Raw genomic sequence first — 22,914 nt, 5'->3', positions numbered from 1 at the left:
TTCTTCCTATAATTAGCTTATAAAACCATAACAAGTGATGTAATAAATATTTATAAAACCATAGCTGTAGTAATGCATTTCAGGCATAAACTCGCCTTACTGGGGGGCCGGGGGGGGGGGGGGGGGGGTTGTAGCCTGTTGAGAAAATTAAAATGACTTTCTTTACTGTTGGGCAGTTTATTTTATAACAATGCATTACATTTTACAAGCTCATTATGTGTTTTTTAAAACCGTAATCTGCAGTTAATCTACATCGTAAGTATGAATGTGAAATATATAAAAGTAGTGGTGCAGAAAGTGCAGTATTCTCCTCTAAAATGTACCAGAGTGTTAGTATAAAGTAGCATAGAATGGGCTTTTAATTTAGTAAACCCTCCTTTAAATTGCACCTTGGCAAAGTACTTCCAACAAATACAAACTGAAGGAAACAGAGTATCGACTGTGTGACGATGTTTAAGAAGAAAACCTCTTCAAGTGGTAAGAGAAGGTTTTATTACCAGTGCTATTTACATAGAAATAATACAGCCTTGCCCCTTCCCCCCCCTTAAATGCACACACACGCACATGCCCAAGCACGCACACACACACACACACACACACACACACACACACACACACACACACACACACATCCACACTTTTGTATCCAAGAATATCTGAGTACATCAGAAATTAGACACATTCTCTCTAGATCTTATACAACGTTGAAAGGAAACAGACTTTCTGAACTCATTGTGGACAAACAAACAGCAGTTTAAGTGGTGAATGCGTGAGACGAGTGTGATGAGCTGGACGAGCGAAGACCAAATGGACGCCAGATGAGGGATTATGGAGAAGTTTTGTACTGAACAATATCAGCCAGCTTGGGCTGTAAGTCTCCTTTCAGACGCTGCTTTGTGAGGAGAAATTAAAATACTGTTTCTTTTAATGTGGCTCCACAAAGGCTGACTTTTGAAATAGAAGCCCTGATGACACTTGGCCCTGAAACCGCAGAATTATCTATTGGCATTATTTAGACCAAGAAAAAACTGTCCTCTGCAGCACAAAGATGTCCGTATACAAGCAGCCGGACTCTCTGCTGCTTTGAGCTGATTTTTTAATTCTGTGTGTTTTAAGGCCACTAGATGGCAATGAGTGCTTCAGAGCAGACAGTGGTAATGTCACAGATGTTGTCTGCCCCCTCTTTTGTTTTCACTCTTTAGAGGAAGGAGACCTCAGCTGTTGAAGGAGATTCTCCATTATGGGTTCAATGTTCTTTTGAAAATCATTTCCATTAAAACATGTTTTTTAAAAGGGACAGTAACAAAAGGAAGGTCAGGTGAAGCAGTCTGCAGAGCAGAACTATCAGGGCCGGCTGCACGGGTGTGCGCGCGTGTGTGTGTGTGTGTGTGCGTGGTGTGTGTGTGTGTGTGTGTGTGTGCGTGCTTGAGTGAGTACAAGTGTCTGTATAATTGTGTACGTGTTTTGAATAATGGTATAGACATCCTTCTTTAGAGCTATGATCAAGCACACTTTTTGAGCATTAAGGGACTTGAAGCTGAGGTGTGTGCTAACATCAGTACCAGAGGTGTGTGTGTGAGTGTGTGTGTGTGTGTTTTCTTCCAAAGAGCAGCCTTGGATTTGACATATTGTCTTAAAGAGATGTTCAAAGCAGTGTCGTGTCTTGATTGGCACATACGTGTTTGTATGTGAACATTAAAGTACGTATGACGACCTGGTCCTTTGTCTTTTTAATAGTGAGGGTCGAATGTGTGACAGCATGAAAAAAGAAACATTGCGTTTTAAAAAAAAAAAATGTGGTGAGAAATTAAGAGAAGTGAAGATGTCCCCTTTGGCATTTCCCTCTAACGTGTTTCTAGAGCATTAGAAGATACCTTCGTTAACATCAAGGGGAAGGCGAGAAGCGTTTTTGCTGGGTCGAACATTTCTTTTAAAATAATTCAAGTCCAGTAATCCAGGAAGGGATATGCTTTGGAGTGTCTACTGGGCAGCAAATACGACTCTTTCCAGCAAGCTGTCCCGTTCTTGAGTCCATCGGTTCATCAGGTGTGAAAATCAGTCCGCGGTTTTAAAAAGTCCTCCATAGAAATTTCTTCTTCTCGCTCCACCATGTGTGGTTTTTTTTATTCATCTCCTGAATTAACGGGGCTGACATTCAGCCCAGGAAAGGTCCCCGTGGTTCGTCCTTTACCAGGCTGTGGTTTCTCCCATCTCCTGGCCTTGGTGGGACATGGGAGCGCTGTAGCTGGAGTTACTAGCTAAGGAGAAAGGAGGACTGGGTCCGCCCCCGTAAGCCTCCCCCGGGACGGGCTGCATGGAGCTCGGTAAGCCCGGCTCCGGACTGGGCGTTTCTGCGTGGGAGATCATGTCCGTGAACCTTTGGTCGTCTGAAGGGTGGTGGCCCGACCCCTCCATGGCTCCAGGTCCAGAGCCCAGGATGTAGGGCGACTCGGCCGGGGACTGAGCCTGCGAGGACGGAGGGCCGTGGGGGAAGAAGTCGTAGTTGCTTCCTGGTCCATAGTAGTCACCTTGGTATTCTGTGGAGGCACAGGAGAACACATGAGGTTAGACTTTCTGAATATGCATAGAAACTTCCACAGTCCCTCACAGGAAGCCGGAGATTTTACACACACCTCCACCTAAGTGGTGAAATTGATCATGTCCAATTTCCAACCAAGCGATCTCCAACAGCCTCATTTGAGTGTATAAACAACTCCACACCTCTCCACCTCAGTTCTCTCGCCTTTTACACACTGCATTCATCTCTCTCACTCATTCAGCTCGCAGCCATGCGTGCACCTCGATGGATTCCCCTGCTCAAACTTCTGGATTTGGATGAGGAACTCCAAAATGAGATTCCAGCCTCCCTGCAGCCCTGCCAGCTCCTGTCGGCTCCATCGCTCCGTCACGTCTGATGTAGCTTCCAGCAAAATCCCTCTCTTCTACCTCACTGGCCTTTCCTGAGCTGCACGGACCACGCTCCATTATTCCCAGCATGCAGTCCAGTTAGGGCTGCGTACCTTGGGAGGCAGCTGGATTCATGAGATCACACGAGATCGCGCGAGCCAAGAATCCATCTTGTTGGGCTTCGAGCTAAGAGCCTGTGGCTGAACCACAACGGTTCGGACCAATCAGTGTCCTATCAGGAACTGCTGGCAGCTATGGGCGGCGGTCAGATGTGACGATGACTTGTTTGAAGTGACACCTTTATGCTGCTTGTTTCGTTTAACCAACAGTCCGAAACCCAAAGATGTTCAGTTCACAGTGATTTAAACCAGAGAAAAGCAACAAATCCTCATATCTGACCAGCTGGAACCAGACGTCGAACGGTAGTTTTCCTTGAAAAAAAGATAAATCAAGTAACAAAATATCAACCAATCAGTGAATTGCTCTAAATCCAGCGTTGCTGCTCTTCTGAATCGTCCATCTCAAATCATTTGCTCCTCAGTCAAGCTGCTTCCAGCATCACAGCCACTGCACCTTACTAACGTTAGCTCATGGTTTCAGCTTGAGGTCCTGTTTTCATGCACAGTTCCAGTGTCGGATCATCAGTAGCTCGATGGTGACAGAGTTAATCCATTCTGTTATCTAAAACATATCTGTTGAAACAGGATTAAACAGGAATATCTGAGCCGAGCTCGATTCGTGCCTGACGTCTCTCTTGTCTAAAAATGTGCAGCTTTCTCACGGCGTTCACTTCAACAAGCTGCAGCAAAAACTGGCATTTTAATGACAGAACACCACCCAAAGTCCTTGCTTTCACAGGAGATCTGCAGCACACACACCGGGATTTACAAATATTCCCGTCCTAACCTCTAATACTGACTGACATATCATGCCTCCGACGGCCGCCAGCTAACCTCTGATGTCTCCAGGTGTTTTCACATTTGTACACCGAACACGGTGTCGTCGTCTTCACTTGTTGTTAACGAGCCTCAGAGAGTTTCTTGAATGCTGTCCATTAGCATTCATGACAAACTGTTAAAATGTTGCTTCACCCAAATTATTAAACTGATTCTGTCGCCTGAGCTTGTATCTAGCTCTGCAGATACGTTGGTGTTTAATTTCTGCCTCCATCTTAATACACCGGAGGCAAACCAAGTTCCAGTGCTCACAGCATTAAAAATTTCCACAAACAAAAAAATCTCTGAATAATTACGAAACCAAATCTGTGGATTCAGAGTAGCAGTGACCTTTAAATTATTTTCAATTTCCAACAATATGAACACCAAATCAACCTCACAGCAAAGCCAAAACTCGACTGTCACTTTTGCTGTTTGCGGTCTTGATGCTAAGCTAGGCTAACCAGGCTGTAGCTTCATATTCAGTGGACACACATGAAAGTGGTCTCAATCTTCTCACCTAAAGCGAATTATCACGCACTAAAAATGTCAAAGTGTTCCTCTTTAATCCTGAACCGGGGGCTGATTTCTCCAAACACACCTTCAGTCAGACTTCACCATGATCCTTTCAGCACAGCCTCAGTGTCAAAGCAGGAGCCAGTGACTCGGACGGGGATCGGACTCGATGTAGTGCTGAACTATGTTTGCTGTCCATCAGCAAAAAAACAGTTTATACAGGCGTCAGCCGGTCCACATGCAGCCCATTACTTCACGCACCGTTTGCACCCATTAACGATTACAAACCTCCACTTGCCCTCCGCTTCTCACCTCGTCCATATTCACCTTCTAAATCTGCATCGTCCTCTGCTCCAAACTACCTCGGTTACATTAAATCCATTCTGTTTCAGCACCCCCTCGAACCGAGATCGATGGCCGACTTCATTCTGGTGCCCCAGATGCTGCACTAGCATTTCTGCGCTCCCACCAGATGCTGATGTCACTCCTGTTTCAGTCTAAACAGGCAGAATCTGAAACCAACAGGTCAGATATCAAGAGATGTGTTGCCTAATTACAGCAGCTGCATTTATCTGCTGCTGCGCGTGGCTTTTGGAGACCATCAGGAGAAAGAATACCAGCTGACGTGACTTCCACAAACAAGCCTGTTATTAGATCTCACAAACAGGCTGGTTTGGCTAACCTTGAGAATAAGCAACAAGCTCGCGTCGTGGCCTGCATGTGTGTGTGTGTGGGTGTGCGTGTGTGTGTGTGAGATTGGGGGCGTTGGCTCTGCAAACTATAATTACACTCACACATGCAGACGCAGCACACAACACACAGGCATTCCTCCCTGGAAGCAGCAGCAGCAGCAGAGGAACATAAGGAAGCAGCGAGCTCAGATAAAGGCGAGCGGGCCAGACTGTGCTGCTGCAGCACAAAAGGGTGTGAAAAGCAGCGTGCGAAGAAAGCAAGAGAGATGAGAGCGAGGGATGATGGTTTTGTCCTCTGTTTTCCCCTCCCACTCCCTGTGTTGCAGCCTTGACGGCTCCGGCTTATTGTATCCTCAGTGCCCGGGCCCTTCAGGTAGATGTGCAGGAGCTGTATAGAAACCACGTCTCTCAGACAAAAGAATATTGATTTGAAGGTGTCTACACCAACTGGAGATCAAACTGTATTCTAGCACCCGTGATTAGAAAAGAAAACTACTGTGTAAAGAATATAACTTAGCATTTTATCAGCTCTTCATTTTCACGTGTGGAAAACAACAAACCAAGTGGGCTTTATGTGCAGCAGCCGAAGGAAGAGCCCTTCACACTTCAATGCTGCACATAACTGCAAAAATCTGCGAAATTTTAGGTGACATTAATGTTTCCTTCCCATGTTTCAGGTCAGTGCTGGAAATTCTTTCTTAATTTGCAATGTCGTGGTCAGCGAATGCAACACCACATACACCTCTACATGTCCTCAACCCATGTTAGCCGTCGATAGCTTTACAGCTAAAGAGGGCTCTGCTATTTATGGCTCATGGATTGTCCAACAGTACAGGCTGTACTTCATACGTTTTAATGTGAAGCCGTACGTCAGGAGTTAATATCTTCTCCAGAACACTTTATTTCAAACTTAAAGATATTTGCGGTTCATCATTTCAAAGCCGTTTTTCTTTGGCTTTTGTCAAATTCGCTCTGATGTGCTACTTTCCTTGAAAAAAAAAAAAATCCTCTTTTTTACCTTCATAATTTGGCGAAGACACTGCAGCTTTATTTCCGAGGAGTAAATTAGCAACTTCTTTGAAAGAGAGCGCCGCTGAAGAAGTGAGCACAGAGTTTTTATCAAACGCTGTCACCTGTGAAGGGTTACGAGGCACGGCTCCGTCTTGATTAAAACTCAGGAGACGTGAGGAGGGTGATGCCTTTCTGCTGCAGAATGGCTCAGGAATCAAATCTCAGAAATACGGCTCGTACTTCATTTTTACAGTTTACACCTGCTATTTTTGAAGTTCTCCATTCAGAGAGAGTGCAGATAAATCAATATGAATTGCGCCTTTTGAGCTTAAATGCATGACTGAAGTATGCCTGCCGCCCGCGCTGCAGCTCCTTCACTGCTAGCTTTGTTTACAGGGAGCCTGATTGGAAAACACGTTCCCCTCCATCACTGATCCTCCAGCTGTGTGACACGGACGGACAGTTAAGCAGGTCTCGTGCTCATTTTGAGCCTGCAGGATCTTAACTTTTGAACGCTGAGATGCATCGAACTAGACTTCTGTGTTTTGATCGGTTGACAGAGCTTTCTTTTATTTTCCAGCTAGAAGTGAAACCGTTGAGGGATCACACAGTAGCTTAAGAGCTCCCATGGTGGGAGATCCTGTTGTATCTTTGAGCAGAAGATGAGTGGATCAAAGAAACTCATGTGACCTTCAGTGTCTAAACAAACCACAGTACGGTTAAAGTACATGTGTAGAGCGAGCTTTATGTGATCTTCTTGCAGCCTGATAACTACCAGCCTGGTCGGCGCTGCTGAAGGTTGCAATTATATCACACAATATCATGTTTTTGAAGTGAGAGTGAAGCCTGGAGACAGATTATTCTTTGTTGGATTTGCAGAACAAAATGAAGCCCAATATTTCACAAAAAGAGGTGGTGATGGAGTATATTTTAAGCACTAAATGTTTGCGTGTGTTGTCACAGGCTGACACTTGATTTCTTACCTCCGTAGTAGCCGTAGGCTCCAGGTCCTAAGATGTCTGGATCCTCCAGCCTGCCTCCCAGGGGCCTCATCCTCCTCGGGCCCCTGAAGAAGGCGTGCCGCCGGGCCCCCAGAGCACTCAGCTGCTTCATTCGCCGCTCTTTGGATCTTCTGTTCTGGAACCAAACCTGCATGGGACCAGAGAGACGGGGGTCACGCTTACCGGCTGATCTCATCACCTTACAGGGCTTTTAGCTTGAACTGCGGCCTTTTCCTCCAGACTGCACGTCACTGTTCCCGCCGCCGTTCCTCAATCACTGTTTTCACTCAAAGTTCTGCTACGTCACGCCGAGGGTGCAAACGGTGTCGCTGCGAGATTCAGACTCTGATCACAATCAGTACAAGACTCAGTCTGTTGCTTCTCGCACAAGAAAACGCACGAAGCACAACTGAGAGAATGAAAACAAATGAAAACACACGACTTAATATGAATCCTGATCATTACAGGTAATTTCACTGATCTCTTCCATTTCATGCTCACTGTCACAGAGCCCGCTCTGGAAACATAATCCAAATGAAACCTGAAATGCAAAAGTTCCTTTCTTTTTTGACAGATTCAAGCCTTTAGAGCTGCTTCTCAAAAACTACAAACTGTTCTTGAGAAATGACAAAAGACATTTGCTTGGCTGACACCTCGGTCACCGCTCTGAACTGCATTAACTGCACAACAATTAGCTCTGGCCTCTTTTCATTTAATTGAGCTTGAAATTCTTGGATCTGAGCATCAAAATGGCTTAAAATCAATTAAGTTCAACTTTAGTGTTAAACCATTAGAAATGCTGTTACACTTCAGTGTGATTCATCGAGTCGAACCAGAGGAAGTCTCAAAGCCTAAAGATGCTCTGTTTGAAATTAAGTGTCTTATCCATGATATAATATCAGATATAATAAGACACTCATGAGCCAGAACTAGAAAAATATGCACTTTTGCTGCATTTTCTTGCTTCTTGACATTTTCTTGTTGCGAAATTAACAAAGTAATATAAATGTACGCCAGTGCACAAGTGAATGCACCTCAGTGCAAGTTAAAATAAACAGTCAAAGCTATAAATCAGAGTCTTAAAAGGCTTATCAGCGACGTTAAATAAAGCGTCTTTGAAGAGGAACAAAGGAGGATTTCAGCAGTGGAAAACTACACACCATATGGAAGAATGTCTGCATTTTAAGCACATAACACGTCTTGTTTCGCCTTTGCATTGCTGCTGCATAATGATGTATGTTCACTCCAGCTAGGCTGCACCAGAGGCAGAATCCCACTGTGCTGCAGATTAACAAAAACACACACACACACACACACACACACACACAAACACCTAAAACCACTTAGGCTCTGTTCTATGTGCTCCAGCAGCAAAGGCGACACCTGCTTATTGAGAACAATCGTCTAACTGTAGGGTACATTTTTATGGAAATGCTCTCGCTCCCCTCGAGAGAGCGTTGCTTAGGGATTACATGCACATGCTGGAGAAGCAGCGTGGCTCACAGGGCTCCCCGTGCTGAGAGCAATGGTATTTAACACACAGCGAGCGAGGAGGAAGATGACGACACGGAGCCTCCATTTTGGCTCCAAGCAGCACGCGGGGCTGAGGATCACGGACGCGGGGCTGGACTGCCTGGCTGCCTGATTGATTGATTGATTTATCGACTGTTTGTTTGAGCTCTGTTGATGCAGCACACACACACGCACACACACACACACACACAGCCGCCTGCAGTACATGATATAGATGAAGCAGTGGAGGGGCCCCGGTCTGCTCTAATAAGCAATGGGAACAGGCTGTAAGTGAGTAAGAGCAGAGAGGTGGGAAAGGGGAGGGCGGTATGTAAATCTGTGAAATCAGCGATAATTACAGTGAGTGCACAAAAAGCCACATCACAGTTGGCAGAGATGGTGCTAATCATCCTGACACAGCCTGCACCCAGACACCGAGTGTGTGTGTGTGTGTTCGAGGCAGACAGAGGTCCAAAACAGTGCTCATTGCAAAACAAGTGTGTGTGTGCGTGTGTGTGTGTGTTGAAACACAAAACTAACCTTTCACTAATTTCACGGCTGCGCGCGGATGACTGAAATAAACTGCTGTCTGTACAAAACAAATAATATTCTTTAAAAAAAAGGGGGGGGGGGGGGGTATTATATCCATGCATCAGTAAATTGGACAAATAAAACTGGACAAATTAGATCTTAATCTCAGAGAATAATTGAACGCCTGCAGATATGGACGCGATAATTCTGTAACAAATAAAAGAACAGTGGAGTTCAGCAGCGTCTCATTAGAAAACATTCACTTCAAATAAATAAAAGGGGAAGAATTGAATATCTTAAAGTTAAAAGGGAAATAAAATACATGTAGAATTCAGCTTATTTTAGAAAGTAACAGCAGAAACGATGTGAGATTCTGTTGTTGTGTGAGGTTATTAAACTGCGTGCTTTCCTATTAAAGTGCTGTTTATTATAAATAAGATAAAACGCAGATTAAAACTGGCCTGTCTGGGTCACGTGTGAAGCCACTTGTTCTCATTTTATTTTTCTGTTGTTATAAAAATTCCATGAAGCAGAACAGAAATCCGCTCACGTGGTGAACGTCATGTTTGGCCTTCATTAAATCTGCCCGCATCGGAGCGAAATTAACAAGTAATTTCACTGATTTATAATCCGCCGTTTCTCTCTAATTCGTCTTTGTCTGTGCGGATCACCTCCTCCACACAACACGCGGCTCGCGTTACCTGGATGACCCGCATGTTTAGTCCCGTTTCCTGGGCCAGCTGTTCTCGGATGTGCCGGGTCGGTTTCGGCGTGGCGACAAACGCGGCCTTTAACGTTTCCAGCTGCTTGGCCTTGATGGTGGTCCGGGGCCCCCGCCTCTTGGTCCCCGAGTTCTGCTCCTCATTCTCAATATTGTTCGTTTCCTTATCTGAGGACGTTGAATTGTCCGTCTCCTTTATGTCGTCCTGTATCGGGTCCTGCAGATCCGGCGATAAACTCCTATCCGTACACGACGACACTGGGGACGACAAACAAGAGCAAGGTCACGATCCGAAATGTGTGTGGGGGGGGGGCTGCTTTAATTAGGCCTTGAGATGCACACACACACTACTACTACTACACTGGAAAACATGCCTCCAAAATATTACATTAGACTAAAAAAAAAATCCAAACCAAACAAATCTTGGCTGAGATTTTTTGCGCGTTTTTTTCTTTAAATATTTCTCTGTCTTACACTTTATTATTTGCAGATTTGCAGAATAATGACTCAGTTGCACAGAGATGGTGGTGCAGACGTGAGAGCGCGCTGTGGGTGCAGCCTGGCGCGCGGCGCGCAGAGGGTTTGAAGAGGAGCAGCTCACGCCGCCACACTAACGCACTCATCCCCAGCGGATCGTACAATAACAGGAAGCCATTGTCCTGCAGAGGTAAATATTGAAGCCATTCACCTGACAGGGGTGTTGGGAAACGCTCTCCACGGACGAGCGCGGAGGTTCAACAAAAGCTGGATCTCACAGTGAATTTAAAGCTCGTCTTTTGTCCCGTTTTATTGACCACATGTGTGTTTGGGTTACGTTCTCAGATTTTCCATATTAAATATACGAGCGCAGAGGTGTTTGCGTTTGGAGCAGGACACAAAAACACACACACATCACGGCTTATTATTGATTACCTGAGTTCAAGTTGACTTCCTTAATGGCCCCGGAGCTCAAATAATCTTCTTTGCACACAAACTTGTTTTCGTCTATCACGTAGAGCTCTTCTCCCGTGGACAGCTGCTTGTTACACACCATGCAGGTGAAGCAGTTCAGGTGGAACACCTTGCTGCGGGCTTTGCGGACCAGGTCGTTCGGTGAGATGCCCTGCAGACAGCCCGCGCACTTTGTGCCAAACCGCCTGGAAAGAAACCCCAAAAGAGGCCGAACGTGAATTTTATATTTATTTAAAAAACAAACGCAAGATCACACATACGGACAACAGCAGCGCACACACGCCCTGTTAGAAATGACTGGAGCCTTTGTTTGGGCAACGAAACAGGGTATAATTATTTCAATCCAAAAAAAAAAATAAATTAAATTAAATTAAATTAAACGGCCTTTTCTGTCTATATATGTGCGCATCAGTGATAATAGCATATTAATATCACAATAGTTTGGCAGGTAGAGAACTAAAAATTAAGATAAAATTAACAGAAGTCAAATAATAAAACAATCCTTAATAATACCAACATTCAATAATAACAATAATAATAATAATGATAATAATAATAATAATAATAATAATAATAATAATAATAATAATAATAATAATAATAATAATAATAATAATTTCTCGGCATAAATATTATATTCTAAATATTCCTATTTCGTGTTTCGGTAAAGTGTAAACAGGCATTCACAGCAGACTAAACGTGTGTTCATGTGACTGCAGTGACTGAAACGAAAAGGAAAGGAAAAAAAAAAACTCACACTTTGCTTCTTAAAAAGCCGCGCGCTCATTATTTTGATGGAGGTGCTCCGACAATAACCCCACGCAAAACGCATTAGTGACAATCAACACATTGTAGCGTGGGATATATTATGGGATTAAGCGGAGTAGGAGCATCTTAGCGTGGAAATCTTCTCTTAATCCATATTCACCCGCTTAAATGGTGGCAAGACTCATCAATTTGATACACAAATAGCCCCCAAAATAAATTCAGCAGGATTCCTCCTCCTGCAGGAGGAAATGTCCTCGTGAGAGGAGGTGAAGGAAACGTGGCTGGTTGATATTTGGAGTGTTTTTCACCTGCGCTCGTGCTTTTATTAACACCTAGCAGATGTTGGGGGCTCACACTGGGCCTGCTGCTGCTACCTGGATCCGCAGTCGGCCTGTCGGGGGGCGCTTAAGCCTCTGGGTGAAAGCAAGCACTCCTTTTGTGCACCATTGTTTTAACACTAATGTAGCCTTGTCTCTCCATTTGCAATGGTATCGCTTCACTGTCCCTCTTTCACATGCGCGGCCAAGCCTCCCCCAGCGAAAGGGCACAACTCTACTTACACAACAAATGGACATATTAGGGTGATTACTGTTTCGCCTGGCTAATGGCTGCCCATTTAAATCCACCGCTTGATGGGACCTGTGATAATATGATGGCCAAGGCCGCCCGATGCCAATAATAGCCCGTCCCGACAAAAGCCTAATGTGTCTTACATGTCATTAGACAATTTGGGAGAAAATAACTGACACGTACAAATGAAAATGATGCTTAGAGAGTGCGCCGCGACAAACAAGGGCTTCACTTACCACTCAATTACCTGAAACACTTTTTAGGAATTGTGAGGCGGTTAATGGCCTGATGGCTGTTTGGGAAAGTGTTGTCTGGATGTGGAAAATAGATAAAAACGCAAAGCACGTGGCCACACAATGAAATTAAATTTGGAGATGTCCTTTCTTTTTTTATTGAGAGGCCCTGTTAAAAGGCCACACGCTCCATTATGTGACCAATATTTAATATCAGAGACCTAAAAAAAACTAAAATCCCACATTTTAAAATAAAGCAGTTATATTTTGACATTTATTTTAAAGGCACATTTGTTTTATTTTATCCTCGTGCGCGTCAATAAATTATTTTAACCCTTGGCTTGATGTTTTGAACCTGGCAGAATTTTTAGGCACATTATTATTGCTGCTATTTTTTTCTTTTATTTATTCTTATATTTTGATAATTACTGCACCCATAGAAACATCGAGCTGGCCTCACACTGCGGCATCCGGCGCGTTTTGCTGAGCAGAGTTCCAGAGAACTCAGACTCTGTGTTACCTGAAAAAGTCTATTTTGCAGTAGAGCTTTCCGTCCCTGGAGAAGCACTTCTCGGTGAGGTTGCAGTTGCACTCGCAGCACTGGACGCACTTGGCGTGCCAGGCTCTGTCCAGCACGTTGAGGAGGAACCGGTCCAGGATGGGCCGTTCGCACCCGGCACAGTGGACCATCATGTCTCCGGCCTGCAGGACGCCGAGTGCCGACCTTCCCGCACGGACTGCGCTGCTCGGACTGGGGCAACCCGGGTCTACGCGGAACAACGTCTTGGCTCCGGGAGGTGTGCTGTCAGGCGAAAACTGGAGGAACCTCCCGTTCAAAGGCAGCGGGGTGACAATCCTCTCGAACTGTTGTAGTCCTGGTCCTGTTTGCTTGCTCTCCCGGCACTTGTCACAATCCACAATCCAGAGGAAAGGACGAGAGATTTCAGCCGCGCCAGCTGGTGGACTTAATGGCCGAACCGGACATGTTTTCTCTCGAACTCACAGTTAAAACATGATTATTCAACGTGTTTATTTCTGATATCTCATCCCTCGCTCACGCTTTGTTTTGGGTCCAGTCATTTCCTTCGGGCTCGCCTCACGTCGCCACTTTCAGCATCACTGTGCCTGGGTTATCACGAGGTTTGGCCAGCGCGACGCGCGTCCTGCGCTCACATTGGATGACGCCCCTGTTAATTCCCGTCCCGGCACAGCCAATCGGAACACAGTTGTTATGGTTACACGTTCATAGCTGTAGCCTCGGAGCAAACCTGAATCACGCGCCGCACCAGAAGCACCAGGGCCGTGGATGCTGGGTGTTTGGAGCGGCGCTTTCAGAGGCCAGGCTGCGTGGGGAAGGTTTCACGGCGGGTCATGGAGACAAAGCTGATTTTACAGGGGGAAAGCATCGGCTGCTGGCTCGGCAGACCAACCCCCAAAACCCCCCAATAACATTCTGATCTGATCTCAAACTTGAAAGTCCACTAAAAAAAAAAAAAAAAACGATGAAGGTTAGGAAATACCTGTACAACAGGCAGGGGAGGGAGGGCGTCTTTGAACGGCACGGCGCAGCCTGGATTGAATGAGAATAGATGCGATGGGAGTGGGAGTGGCCGGACAAGGGCTAATGCTACACAACCTCATAATGGCCTTGTGACAAAACGCTCCTGCATCACAGTGTGGCCGTGCAGGGTGAGGAGGAGGGGGCCGCGGGCCTTTTCTCATGCAGAAAGCTATTTACAGGGAAATGCGATGGATTAGCTGCAGCTCATCAATAGGGAGAGCCCGGTCACCCGGTGCTTTAACAGAGCGGCCACCAATCGAAGCGAATTTCAATATTTACCAACAGGCTGCTCTTGTTAGTTGCAGTTAAGCAAACATGCGACGCGCTAATTCGTGTAAGAGGAGGGGTGAGACTTGTTTAAGCATTTTCTCTCCGCCTTAATGGTTTATGAGCATTTGAATGACGTTAGGTGTGAAGTTTGGCTCATTTTACGCGCTCACAGGTCGCTCGAGACAACATTTAGAGAGGAGCAGATAAACAACAGGGCTGTTAGGTGGAGGAGACAAAGGAGTGGAACCCACACGCGGTTTAAAGTCCCAACAGTTATTCATTTTCAGCCACATCGATTTACTGTACATCTATAATAAAATACACTCTTTAGAATTGTTATTAGTGACAAATATAAAGAGATATTTGAATAGAAATATATTTATTTTAACATTATAAATTTGGCAGATGTTTTTTATTATTATTATTATTACATCCACACACATAGGAGCTTGCTCATAGCACCAAAGGGTCCTGTTCTTGCTCAAGGGCACGTTGACATGTGCACAGGAGAAGGTATCAAACCACCAACTGTACAATAATTCTTCTGTATGATCACCAAACTGCGTGTGCTCCTCATGTCTCCGGTCTTTGGGTGATTTTGAACCACACACAGAAGAAGTCTCCCCTCCTCAGCTGTTCGTCTAATCATTGTTTTCCAATCAAACTTAACATGCGGAGTGAGGATTTATTCTTGTGGCAGCAGCGGTTTCACCTGCGTCCTTCAGACATTTGTGGAGACGAGGCTGAATGAGTTTCCCCAATTATCGGCGCTCCTAACGCGGCGCCCTTTAGCCTGTGAAACGAGACGGGAAAGGAGGAGAGGGCAGGTAAAAAGCCCGCGGTGGGAAAAAGAGCATGTGAGGCAAACGCGTCTCAATCGCCTCTTGTTTGAATGCAGCCTCGTCGCATTGTGCGGACGGATGAAAAGCTCTGTTTGCGCTCGCCTTTGCTCCGCGCTGCCGTGCGCAGCCTCGAAGGGCGAGACACTCACCTGTGGAGAGCTGTCCGTGGTCCTGACGCGCGGGGAGCACCAAGGACAGCAACAGGCGTTTCTCTATTCACTGGAACCCTACAGCCATCACGTGCATCTCAAACTCTATAGGCTCCATTTACATATTAAATGGATCCTGACATGTTCTGCTGGACTGGCAAAACCCTGACCTCAAGCCAGTCATCATAATGACATGACATGGCATTTCATCCTTCCATAGGAAAAGAATATCAATTTTTCACTTCTGCAGAACAGGCCTGGTGTCTTTTCCTTCAAGGACTTCACATTTTTACCTCCCTTTGATGCTTCACACGTTGTTTTTCAGGCCCTGAAGATGTATGTCAGTCTGGAGAGGCTTGTAAATCAGACTCCCACAGACCTGAAGATGGTTTCCTGGGTCTGTAGTTTGGTCTTTATACCTTTCTCACAAGGCAAGAGTTTCTCAGGTGGAGCAAAATGTGACACTGTATGGTGTGAGCAGATCTTACATTATAATATATGTAATACACGAGCACAGCGACTGGACAATATGATGGTATTCTATTAAAATAGAGTAAAAATACAGAATTGATAATGCAAAATGCATTGAAAAACGGGGTTTTAATCATAAAAGTTAGGATGCTTTCATTTGACTCTTTCACATCATCACACAGTCGCATCACGTCCTTTCACTAAAGGCTAAACGCAGACTTCATTCCACCAACGCTCCAGTCAAACCTTTCATTCAGTAAAACATTACAAATCACTCCAAGTCCCAGAGTAAAGCTCAAGCACCTTTACCCTAAAATTCATTTTAAGTTTCAGCACATTCAAATCTCAGTGGTTAAAACGTGCTCTGTTCTGCCTCCTCACAAAACATTTCAGAGCAGCCTTCGCAGGTCGGAGCGCTGAAGGATGGATTGTTGTCATTCAGCACGGAATAAAGATCAGAAAGCCTTCGAGCCGAGTAAACGTAACGGAAGGGGACTCACAAAGGATTCCAAATCACACAAGATTAATTTTGATGAACCATTTCAGGAATTACTTAAAATACTTGCTATTTATCTATTTTAGTGGATGGAAGTTTTGTTAGTACACCACAGCTGTTTACATGTGCATACAGACCATATTTTCAAGGACCAACATCTGAAGTGAGCATCAGTTCCCTTTCTTTGCTATGAGGCCTTCAGGAAATATCTCTGGAGTGCTCTCTCTCTCTCTCTCTCTCTCTCTCTCTCTCTCTCTCTCTCTCTCTCTCTCTCTCTAATGCACAGGGAGTAAACAGAGTAATTTGAACACTGTGTGCAATTTCCACAAACCCTGAACCTCGGCGTCCCTGAGCTGCTACAGAATCTCCAGAATCTCAGGACGACAGAAATAAAGGTTAGAGTTCGTCATGACGGAATTTTTGGGGGGGAAAGAAATTCAAAATAGTTTCCTCCTGGTCATCTGTGGTGGTTGCTGCACACTGAGAGATGAAATGATGCCATAAAACGAAGAGATGCATGGAGGGAAATCTGGAAAAGGCACCCCCACCTTCACCGCTCCACTCCCCTCCGCTCGGCGCCATGACAGCCCGGACACCTGAGCAGCCCGATTCCTCCCCTCCCTCCCCTGCAGCCGCCATTCCATGCATGCGGTGTCACCCCCAACCCCACAGACGTGCACACACACACATGCACGCTCAAGACCACCTCCAGGCCCCCTCTCTGGCAGGGCCGGTCCCAAGGGAGAGGTTAGTATGATGGATGTCTGATTGGTAGCCCTCCCTTAGGGCCTCCCTCTCCGTCACCTCTCCGCGCTCTGAATTAAAAGGCCGTTTGTCTCCTCTGAGTCCTCAGCTGTAGAGAGCCGGCCTGCAATTTCACAGCACTCAGAGAGAGAGGGAGACCATTACAGAGGAGGTTGTCAGGGGAGCCATCAGAGCCCGGACACGCCTGAGGGACTCTCTCTTTCCCCTCCATCTTTCCCTGCTCCCATCTCCTCCTGCTCAGCCCACCAACACCTCCGTCCCACAGGAGGCAGCCAACCTCACAAATACATAAATATTCAAGGCCTCTGTTACATCCAAGCATGCGTGCACCTATATGCATATGAGCATGCACACGCAGGCCCGCACGCACCTCGCACACACGTCCTTTTGGACTTTGTACTTTCTAAATCCACCTCTGTCTCTGTGTTGGTGCTGAAGAAAAACATCTGATTATATGATGGAAAGAGCTTTGAAAGAACAAATAACACAATCTCACTCTTGGAAATAAAAGATGCTCTTAATGGATTCAACATATTCAGGACTTGATGTCACAGCCTCACCTGGTCTGGTATGACCAGGTGCATTATGGGTTAAGTCTGCTTGAAAGAATGAGTTCGTACAACGTGCGGTACGACAGCCACGTTTGAAGATGAGCTGAAAATCAAAGCCTCCTCCTGTCTGCGTGGAACTCGGTGTTTTTTGTGAGTCTTTGTCGTCTCGCTGCAATCAATGGAAAAGCGGAGACGACGGCGAGTTCTTTGAGGCGGTCCCTCCTGGAAAGGGACCACCGTGTTGCAGAAGCAGTAGAAGAATCAGAAGCGGGAGCTCAACAAATCAGTTCCTCATCTTCACACACCGGGACAATTTTTGATTCAAGTGACTCGTTGGATTGTCGAAAAATTACGAAACGGCGCGATGCGGCCGCTTCCTGCTCCGACTCAGGAAGGCGTGAAGAGGAGGAGGTTTCAGTCGGACAGGAAGTTTCCAACTAATCACCCCAAACAGCTGGCCACTGTCGTTTTTAACAAACTTTACTCAAACAAGAGTTAATGGTTCATGTTGGGGACTATTTCCAGAGGCGGATGAATCTACATTTGGCGCTTTGGTGAGTTTTCTGGCAGCAGTAAACTACAGCGGCCTCATGCATGGTAATGAAAGACGATGGCAGTGCACGTGTGGCCTATTGATGTGTTTTTAAAGGAGCTGTAGGGTTTGGGTACACACTGTCAGGAGCATCAGTTCCTCTTTGGTTTGATATTTTTCGCCTGATTTTTTGACAGGAAGAAGAATGCCGAGCACCTCCACCTGTGTCCTTTAAAACAATGAAATAGAAATAACAACATGAAGCCAATCTGTTCAAACAGTACGTTACTTAGAATTCATACACCTGTGTTTAAAGAACCTTTCCTCCTGTCTGAGTAAAGAGCATTTCACATCATTTCCTCAATAATTTCTTTGTATTCTGAGTTTCAAGCGTCCACGTTTGTTGTTTTGTGGCTGCGAAACACATTTTTCCCCCTCACTCTTTCAGCTTCTTCCTTTCAAAGTTGTCCTGAATTAAAAACCACAAGGAACTCACTTTGTGCACCGAGCTGCTTTTGTGCGAAGGGCTTTTACTCAACAGGAATCTACACTCGCATCATTAAACGTGTTCTGATTGCAAGGCCACGCAGAACGGGAGGCTATCATCAAGGAAAACAAACATGGCAGGAATCTCAACTCGCAAATATAACCCTCTCAATTACCTGAAATAAAGGATTAATTCAAACAACCGGATTCACCTTTCACCCTCCGAGCACTAAATCGCACCTGATTCTGAGCACAAACAAACGCATGCGGGCAGATACGCACTTGGTGCTGTACCCTACGCAGCACTTGTGAATAGATAATTGGAGCATTATTCAGCTCCAGGTGAGCAGGAGTCACAAGTCACAGTGTGTAACTGTTCATCAGGTTGGATTTCCTTGCTGCAGTCAACCGCTGGGTAAAGTGGCGTGACTTTATGTGCAACAGTGTAAAAAGACAGGTGGATGGTAGCTGTAGAGAGGAAAAGCCTGGCTGGATGCCTCACACTGCGCTGAGTTCAGCCCCTGTCATTGAGATATAATGAGGGAGATCACCTTTCACTGTGGGCCATCCTAATGAGGTAATGAATGGGGGTGTGCATTGCACCTTTGCCCTCACCTACTCTATTAATCAGAGTAGGGTCACACACAGCCGCCAGGACCCAGCCTCCCCCATCTGGCAGCACTAATGGACCAAGCGATGGATTGAAGGTGCTTTTAGTTAAAGAGCTCTGGTTAGTAACCAGGAGAGGAGAGGAGAGGAGAGGAGAGGAGAGGAGAGGAGAGGAGAGGAGAGAGGGATGGCGCAATTTTCTGGGAGGGAAAAAGCAGGAGAAACATCAGGATGCAAGCAGCCGAGGAGGGTTCACACCTCACGGATGGCAGGAGTGAGAAGTGTGTGTGTGTGTGTGTGTGTGTGAGCGCGACCTTTGACCTCATCTCAGCCACCTCGAGGAAGGATCAGGAGGGTCAGTCGGCTATCCGGACTGTCCATGGCGGGATCAGCAACTGGCAGACATTTAGTGTTTGAGCAGCGACGAAGGACAGTTTTCATAACTGTACACTAAAAAAACATGTTTGACTGCATATTCAGGCAGAATTAAGAGCTTTCTTTTGTGTACTTGTACTTTATTTGAGTATTTCCATTTTAGGACTCTTTATACTTGTACTTCACTACGTCTAAATATTGTACTTTTTACTCCACTACATTTGTCTGAAAGCTTTAGTTACTAATTACTTTTGCAGATTTTCACACCCTTCCTGTCCAGTGGAAACCACGTATCTCCAGATGTGTTGGTTTTAAATTTTTCTGATAAACTGAAGGATGAAGAGTTCCTTCATGTCTTCTTCAGCTCAATAAACTCTTTAAAAAGCCTCTTGGATCAGCTGAAAATCATCGTCTCAAAGCTGAAAACAGCCTGTTTTTCTGAGCTCGTCCGACTTTTTGGAGATACGTGGTTCTCACAGGACGGCCGCGCTGCAAACATGAAGATTTTATACAATCTGATACTGATACCTGAAGCTAAATTTACTTTTTTTCTGTAATCTGTAACTGAGCACGACCTGCAGTCTGCAGCCATGCTAAGGGCTCAGTGAGGCTGCGCTCACAGCTCTGCCTTTTAGCTCAATGCTAACATTAGCATGCTAATGGGACAATGCTGGCGTGCTGATGTTTAAGTTCACCGCCTAAATTTACCACGTCAGCGTGGGAGTGTCGTTATATTTTGCAGGTATTTGTTCATAAAGTTTTTTTTAAAGTCAGTGCGGTTTATCCTCTTGAGGCCACGGACGAACAAAATGACGTGCAGAGAGAAATTAAGTGAAATAAAAACAAGTATTAAGGAGACGAAATGCAAGCATGAAAAAATAATTGATCTTTATCTACAATCATCTATTTTTTCTAATTAGACCATTAGGTTTTCCATTTTTTTTATGACGTTTGTCTTTTAATTCACTGAATTTCTTCACTTTTTATTAAATTCCTCCAACCATCCTGATTCACTGCATTCATTAAGTGTAGTTGACTTCTTAATTCAGTAAAATGATGTTAGAATAAAATCCCTCAGCCAGTCATACTTACAGTTAACTTATTGTCTTTTCTACCGTTTAATTTCACTGAAACATCTTTTTAAAATTTAAATTTTCCAAAGTCTGTCCCAGTTTACCTGAAATCACCTCTTATCCTCTCAGTTCTGGGTATAATGATCAAAGTAAAGTTTATTTTTCTCGAACAGACGAGTTCACGCGTTCATCACGTCTGTCAACAAAGACTCCCGGGAAATAAAAGTGTGACCAAAAAAAAGCAGCTCTTTAATTATCTGTTCCGAGGTTGTTCCCTTCAGCTGAACGCCACGAACGTTCAGCGCTGAAATGTTTTAATTGAGAAAGTTTTCCATCACTGCAGATTTTGTCAGAAACATTCAGAAACAGCTGACTCCTCTCAGGCTGCGTGGACAAAACGACGAGGACATAATTCCTTCAAGATGTGAACAAATATGATAGAAATTACTGTGTGATCCTAATCAAATTATGGGATGCATCTGTATTTTCTCAGCCATTGTCACTGTATGTACTGTATATAGAGCCTCCTCCAGCGGTCAGCTGCATGCAGATGAAGAGGACCGGACCAAGTGGGACGGCTGGGCAGAAAAAAGCGACGGGGGAGGGGGGAGGAAATAATCTCGGCTGTGTATGTGTTCTCAGCATCCAGTCCTCCCCTGGCTAACCGCACCGGCGGCCACTTGAATTAGCAGCAGAGGATTATGGGCAGAGAGCCTCATTAATCTGGGCAACAAACAGTGGCCAGTGTGAATATTTGCACCCAGAAATTGAAAAGATTAAGTCCTATTTGACAATGACTGGCAGGCTCTGCGCTGCAAGAGGCTACTGTTAAATATTCATATCCTGGACTTCTCTGCCTGCCTTGTGTCTGCGTGTTTGTGTGCTAAATGGAAGCAGCGTGCAAAGACAATAAGGAAACTTCTGGGATTTTTCTTCCTCATTATGACCAACCAAGCCTGTAAATGGAACGTTTTTAATACCGAGCTGGCAAAACTAGAAAATGGAATGTGGGCTGAATCACCAGGAAGTTGTTTAAAGCAATAATTTCATATTTTTCCACCAGCAGAGGATAAACGTTATTTCTAGATATACGTATGAAAACACACTTAAGCTTCATGAGCGGGGGGGGGGGGGGGGGGGGGCTCTGCCTGCCTTGTCAGCCTGGCAGGAGATTCCCTCCTGCAAACGCTCAGCAAATACACCTGCTATTCATTTCCTACAAGGCAGAGAAGGCTCGCCAGACCTGACAAAGCTATTTACCCACCTCCAGCCCGGCCTGTGCAGACGCTATCGCTAATGTTTTCCCTTCTGCAGGAGATCAATATGTTTGGAAGCAGACAAACAACCCTGCTCTGCCAGGCGGGCTCTTCCCGTTTAGCAGGCCACCACTGGGGGCCCTGACAGCAGATGTACACAATCAACACGCAGCGCTCCTCCAGAGTCAACACTGGACACAATCAACAGCGCGGGATCTGCAGCGCTAAGAACGAACACGGCGGCCCATATGTGCCATACCAAGGATCAACACCGTGACGTCTGCTCCCGCAACACAAGCCGCACAGGGAATATTGATTCAGGCGCGAGCGGGCAGAGTCATCGCCGACGTTTAAGGCTGGAGGAATAAACATGAAGCTTCGTCGTGATCGTGAGCTGGAGAGCCGCACGGTGCGACGTCCTGGAAAAGCTCGAGACGGCCGAAGCCAAACGACTGAGGCAGATTCAGAGCAGCAGACGAGTTTGCACCAAATAAAACAGAGATATAAGCTTGAGTCAACAACAGAAAGCAAACCAGACAATACAAACAGCCGGAGCCAGACTAAACCAACATCCAGGTCCCCTGATCTTCTCCTCTGGATAAGTCCTCGTGCTCTCCAGGCCTCCTCTCCTCTCCTCTCCTTTCGTTTCCTCCACTCTCCACTCATTTCCTCTCCTCTTGTTTCCTTTTGTCTCCTCTCATATCCTCCTTGTTTTCTCTTCTCTCCCTCTCTTCACCTCTCTGCTTGCCATTCTTCTCCTCTTGTTTCCTTTCCTCCTCTCTTTTCTCCCCTATCGTCTTTCATTTCCTTTCCTCTTCTTTGGTTTCCTCTACTTCCTTTTTGTTTCTTCTCCTCTCATTTCCTTTCCTTTTTCCTCTCCTCTGGTTTGCTCTCCTCTTGTTTCCTCTCCTCTCCCCTCACTTCCTCTCCTATCATCTAATTTTTTCTCTTCTCCTCTGCTTTCATTTCAGCTCCTCTTGTTTCCTCTCCTCTGCTTTTGTTTCCTCTCCGCTTGTTTCCTCTCCTCTGCTTTTGTTTCCTCTCCTCTTGTCTCCTCTCCTCTCCTCTTGCTTCCTTTTCTCTGTTCTCCTCTGCTCTCCTTTTATATCCTCTTCTTCTCTTCTCCTTTC

The 22,914-nt window shown here is 45.5% G+C and overlaps 1 protein-coding gene across 1 annotated transcript; it reads right to left on the bottom strand.

Moving 5' to 3' along the window:
* Positions 1 to 474: 474 nt before the first annotated feature.
* On the bottom strand, positions 475 to 13,463 carry lhx5 (LIM homeobox 5). Its single transcript, XM_076757639.1, has 5 exons — positions 12,869 to 13,463; positions 10,739 to 10,962; positions 9,807 to 10,084; positions 7,045 to 7,210; positions 475 to 2,537 (listed from the first exon to the last, which is right to left on the bottom strand). The coding sequence occupies exons 1-5, from the start codon at positions 13,039 to 13,041 to the stop codon at positions 2,188 to 2,190; spliced, it is 1,191 nt and encodes a 396-aa protein (XP_076613754.1). The 5' UTR covers positions 13,042 to 13,463; the 3' UTR covers positions 475 to 2,187.
* Between the last annotated feature and the right edge of the window lie 9,451 nt (positions 13,464 to 22,914).

The sequence above is a fragment of the Chaetodon auriga genome, chromosome 19 (genome assembly GCF_051107435.1).
Source record: "Chaetodon auriga isolate fChaAug3 chromosome 19, fChaAug3.hap1, whole genome shotgun sequence".
NCBI lineage: Eukaryota > Metazoa > Chordata > Actinopteri > Chaetodontiformes > Chaetodontidae > Chaetodon > Chaetodon auriga.
This window is presented reverse-complemented; position numbering and strand designations above follow the sequence as displayed.

What these genes read in the sequence shown, in the direction of transcription:
- lhx5 (XM_076757639.1), bottom strand. Translation starts at nt 13,041, where the DNA reads ATGATGGTCCACTGTGCCGGGTGCGAACGGCCCATCCTGGACCGGTTC. An exon ending in TAAACATGCGGGTCATCCAG is followed by an intron (nt 7,211 to 9,806) that starts GTAACGCGAGCC and finishes GGTCCCATGCAG; the next exon opens with GTTTGGTTCCAGAACAGAAG. An exon ending in AGCCTACGGCTACTACGGAG is followed by an intron (nt 2,538 to 7,044) that starts GTAAGAAATCAA and finishes GTGCCTCCACAG; the next exon opens with AATACCAAGGTGACTACTAT.